The sequence below is a fragment of the Malaclemys terrapin genome, chromosome 13 (genome assembly GCF_027887155.1).
Source record: "Malaclemys terrapin pileata isolate rMalTer1 chromosome 13, rMalTer1.hap1, whole genome shotgun sequence".
Classification (NCBI taxonomy): Eukaryota; Metazoa; Chordata; order Testudines; family Emydidae; genus Malaclemys; species Malaclemys terrapin.
Genome location: NC_071517.1, coordinates 45071580 through 45076922, shown reverse-complemented (window position 1 = coordinate 45076922; position 5343 = coordinate 45071580). Strand labels below are relative to the sequence as shown.

The 5343-nt window shown below is 49.6% G+C and overlaps 1 protein-coding gene across 1 annotated transcript; it reads right to left on the bottom strand.

Annotated features, from left to right (window-relative positions):
• Window positions 1–4522, bottom strand: LOC128848025 (uncharacterized). Its single transcript, XM_054047733.1, has 3 exons — window positions 4441–4522; window positions 3505–3650; window positions 1–2924 (listed from the first exon to the last, which is right to left on the bottom strand). The coding sequence occupies exon 3, from the start codon at window positions 2843–2845 to the stop codon at window positions 1919–1921; it is 927 nt and encodes a 308-aa protein (XP_053903708.1). The 5' UTR covers window positions 2846–2924; window positions 3505–3650; window positions 4441–4522; the 3' UTR covers window positions 1–1918.
• Between the last annotated feature and the right edge of the window lie 821 nt (window positions 4523–5343).

Sequence of the window (5343 nt, the reverse complement as noted above, 5' to 3'; positions counted from 1 at the left end):
TCCCCAGACAGAGTTATTTTACTTTAAATTCACACCCTATGTTGGTCTGGAATAATTTTCATGGAGCAAAGAGACAGCCTAATCTATTCTCAGGTACCCAGCTATTCCCAGTTCCTTCTATTTCTGGGGACCTGGGGACTAGAACCCACATCTACAGAGCTTGAGGGAGGCTGATAGTCCCACACTGCCATCAGGAGCCCCTATGATAGTATAGCTAAGGAGCATGTGCAGAGTAGGCACTGCAGGAAGTACTGCCCACAAGACCCAGATTGACAGGACCCTGCAACCCTCTGATTGGCCAAGTGCCCCTACTTAACCCCAGGAGTAAGCCCAGGAAGTTGTTTGAGCAACCACATGGCTCATGGCCTGCTGGACTTCACCTCATCTGCCGACCTTTGGTCTCTAACTCCAGCCTGACTTGACCCTAATTCTTCCCCCTGGATTCTAACCTGGTAGCCGGCCTCACCCTGACTCTTGTTTATGGGACCTGGCCTTGCAATTCCTCCTGCTCTGCCCTGGTGACTCCTGTCCATGGTGGGGAGACCTCAGCCCAGCTGTGAACACTAGGCCAGACCGACTACGCCCTGGTCACTTACACCATCCTTATATGTTCTCATGTTTCTATGCTCAGCTGTGTCTGTCACACTCTCTTTGTATCTTTATATATCTAACTTTCTCTCTCTCTTAATTTGTCCCTCTCTCCGTACGTATCTAATCTCTCACTCTCTTTTCATATCTGTCTATCACAGTGTCTCCACACCAATCTATCTGATCACTGTTGTTCTCTTCTTGTCTATCTATATCAGGCTTTCATTCTCTCTCATTTATTGCACCCTCCATATTATTAATTTATTCTTCTTGGTGTCTTCATACCTACATCTCACATTCTCTTCATATCGATCTATATCCTCATCTCTGTAGGATCAATCCATCCTTTTCACTTACTCTCTTTCAGATTTCACTATTCCGCCTAGTATAGGTGTGTTTTGTTTCTTTTAAGTAAAGGTTTTTATTCTTTTAATTGTACTTGCAAAGTAGCTGGAACAGCACGAAAGAGCAAATGGAACATGCGTGTGGAGCCGTGGATTGCATGGAAACTAGGTATGTACCACAATCACCATATGTCGCTTGGTCAATACATAGTTACTATGCTCAGAATGGAAGAGTGTGTGTTGGATTTTGATGTACGACTGGCCATTGCTTCTATGGCAATGAATTTTGTCATGTACAGGCATCCGATGACTAGCCCTTGGGAATAATGTGTATATGTTTTTGTAATATGCATTTGGAGCTGTTACAGCACATCCTGAAATCAATAGATGTCTTGGCATTTGCTTCACTAGGTCAGGTTTTCCAAACCTTCTATCACTTTTATTGCTCTCCTCTGGACTCTGTCCAATTTATCCACATCTTTCTTTAAGTGCAGTGCCCAGAACCGGACACAGGACTCCAGCTGAGACCTCATCAGTGCCAAGCAGGGCAATTACCTCCCGTGTCTTACATTGGACACTCCTGTTAATACACCCCAGAATATTAGCCTTTTTTTTGCACATACATCACATTGTTGGCTCGTATTCAATGTGTGATCCACTATAACGCCCAGATCCTTTTCTGAAATACTTCCCCCTAGCCAGGCATTCCCCGTTTTGTATTTGTGCTGGATTCTGTTTATGCCATTTCTAAATTTTGAGCCACTAGTGGTCTCATTCCCATGGCTCTCTCAGCTACCGTAAGAGCTAGAAACTTACTTTGTACTTTAAAGGGAAGTTGAAATTCTCAGCTAGCCGATAAATGGCAGACGGCCTTGAGGAAAACTCCTTATATTGTGGTCGCAAGAGTTGGCAACATTGAAATTTGTCTGGTTGGAGACAGAGGACTCAGTGTTTGGTGGACGTAGTTTTCTAAAGCTAAGTGTTTTTTAAGGACGTTGCCTAATTTTCTGATAGATCATCATTTGGCAAATGAAGATTGGGATTGTAACAAGAACTATGATCACCTTATTCCTGGCTACCCAGGCCAACCATCCCGGCACTTTGACCACATACTGAACGAGCCCCGTGTTGTCGGGATACACGTTGATTTCATTCTCCCCTCTTCCAGAGAGAAAGACCATCCTCATTCCCATGGTGCTGATCACCAGCCGGGCGTTGTTCTGCAGGCACACCGGCTCCTTGGGGAATCTCTCCAGGGTGAGTTCAAAGCATCGTCTCAGCACCTCAGTCATCTTCTCTCCGGCCTCCAGTCGGTTCTGCACCTTCAGCAGGTTCTCGACACTCAGCCGTTCCGGGTGGGAGTGCAGCCGGGATAGATACACGTCCATTCTTGGCTCTTTCACGTCATACCGGGGTTCCCCGTTGAGGTAATATATGTAGATCTCATGTTTCCCATCTCCGGATTTAAATTCCAACACCCTTCCTCTGCACTGGATCAGCATCTGGGCATTGTCCTGTATGCTTGGAGGTTCTCTCATGAATTCCTGCAGGGCGAGGTCCATGCAGGTTCTCAGATTATCAGTCATTTTCCCCTGGGCTTCTAGTCTACCCTGCACTCTTAGGAGGTCGACGACACTTAAGGGGTCTGGTTCTCCAGCTTCATAATTCACAGTCCCATGAGGAAAGAAAAATACTGCGAGCCCTATCGCTGCAGGCAGCAGTAACAGCACCAGTTTCTGATGTGTTTGGCTTAATAGCAATCTCCAGACCCTCTTGACCACATCCTTCAAACCCCTGGTGAAGGACAAGAATATCGGCCAAATCCGAGTTCGGATGCAGAGCACCAGGATGTACCATGTTCCCTGCAGGAAGTGGAAGATCAGCCTCACACAGCTCCTCAGCCCCACGTTCATTCTGGTTCCTCACCGGAGGTCCCGGTTCCTGGACCTCGCAGCCCAGCTCACGCTCGGGTGCAATTCCTTAGCTCGGGACCTGAAGACAACGCAAGGGACAACGGTCTCAGTTTGAGGGCAGTGGGGTTGGTGAATGTCGCAAAACTTGGACCCGGTGAGTGAAGCATGATTTGTAATCGTGGGTACCTGCTAGAAGGTGGGGCTCTTCCATATAGGGAATCCCCACCACATATTGGCACAGTGTGTGGGGGAAGCCCAGGGCTGGGACAACAGGGGCCCGTGGGTCAGGAGTGAGGAGCACTGGCAGAGCTGTGTGTGGGGGGAGCCCAGGGCTGGGCTAGCAGGGGCTGCAGGTCGGGAGTGAGGGGCACTAGTAGAGCTGGGGGGAGCCCAGGGCTGGGCTAGCAGGGGCTGTGGGTCGGGTTTGAGAGGCACAGGCACAGCTGTGTGTGGGACTATCCAAGATTTGAGTCCCTGCCTGACTGGCTAAGCATGAGATAATCCTTCCGCGCTTCCTCTGCACTCGACTGAAGCCATCTCGTTAGCTTGGGACACCCGCCAACTTCACCCCAGGGGTTCTCATGGCCACCATGCGTGCCTAGCTGCTGATGTTCCCGGTGCCCAAATCCCCCTCACCACAGCCCGTCTGAGCCTCCCACCTGTAATTCCAGCTCCTGGAGCCGCCTGCTGGGTGTGCGTGAGGAATGGTTCGTCTCCTCTGTCTCAGCTGGACGCAGGGTCCCAACGAAGGGGCCGTGTCCCTCCATCCCCAAGTGCTCTTCCCTCCTGGGACTGGTGTTTCCAGCTGGAACATAAGGGAACAAGGTTCTGAGAAGGGCCCTGAATTTAGACACCTCCTTCTCTGATCCCCCTGAGTTACTAAACAGGCCTTTCTCTTGGACTTTGACTCCTAAGGGCCTTCAAAGAGCTACCCCGGGGCCTGCGCCCAATGTAGGGTTGCCAGTTTTGGTTGGACGTATTCCTGGAGGTTTCATCCTGTGATATCTTTCATTAAAAATTAATCTTCAATTTCTAGAGACTCTAGGACAATGCAGAGGGTTGGCAACACTACAGGCAGCCAGACCGGGCCAAGGGCCCAACGGGCGGCCGGAACAGGCCCGGGGTCTTAATTTAACTCTTCCTACAGCTGGTACAGCCCTTCAACCAGACTGTTACCACCTGCACATCTCCTCAAACTAAGTGTAAGGTTCACAGAGAAGCAAAGACATTTGCCTGCTCCTGGTCCCTGCTCCTGGTCCCTCCCTCCAGCTGAGGCCTGTTTGTGGCGACAATGCAGGAAGAGGGGCAGAAACGCATTGAACTTTCAGAGCTGTCTTGAGAGGTGATGCTGAACGTGGCTCTGCCCCGAGGCCCCCTGAGCAGTGGGACAGGATGGCAAAATGACTCCTCTCGCCCATAGACTTTGTATTCCCGGCTCCCCTGGGGCTCAGAGTGCAAGGGGTAATTCAGGCCACAGAACAAGCTTGCCTGCTCCCGAGGGGACCCGGGGAGGAAGGGACACAGGGACCATGGCAGAGCTGAGATGGGACGGCTGGGGCAGATACAATGAGGAAAGGAAGAGGAATGTGACCTACCTGCCAGGTTTGGGGAAGCGTCTGGGGGGGAATTGTCCCAGCTTCTGTCCCCTGCCTCACAACAACCGACACTTTCACTTTCTCTCTAAATGTCAAGCTCTCAGACCCTTATTTTTAGCTCTGAATAACACAGGCACTGACTTCAGTTACCGTAATGGGAGCTGGGGGTTCCCTGAGCCAAATGGGCTGGGTGCCCGGCTCAAAGCTACCTGTGGGAGGGAGATGAGACGTGAGAGGGAGTGTGTGTTGGGTCTTCAACACACATACAGTACACACACACACACACACACACACACACAGCCAAGTACTCAAAAACCACACAGACCAACTTGCCTGCATGCAGCAGACACAGATCAACACATGCCGCTCACTCACAAAACCAACACAAATCAACATCCCCATGCACCTACACAAAATTTCCACACAGACACAACAAAAACATATACAAAATGCACACAGATGACACATCTACACAACCACATATACAACAGACACAGATCAATACATGTACGCAGATCAACTATGCAACATACACATACATACACACTGCAGAGATGTACTCAGAACTCACGTGGTTCAACACACACTCACACAAACCCACCTCTCAGCTTTCATTTAAAACACTTCATCTCTGGCCTTCGTGGTGATGAAGAAAAATTCAAATTTGTATCACTGAGGCTGTGACATCTGTCTGAATCTGCAGGCAGCCTTCAGTAACACCTCTGAAGGCTGTGAGCTACCCTGATTCACTTCAGGAGGATGTTAACTCTGAAACCTAATGGTGACTATTTATATGGTTTGATGGTTAACTATTTTGTTGTTGGTCCAAGCAGTCAAGGAGAAAGGGGGATTAGCCTATTATAAAAACTGCACAAGCTTTTGTGAGAGACTTCAGGGTGGAGC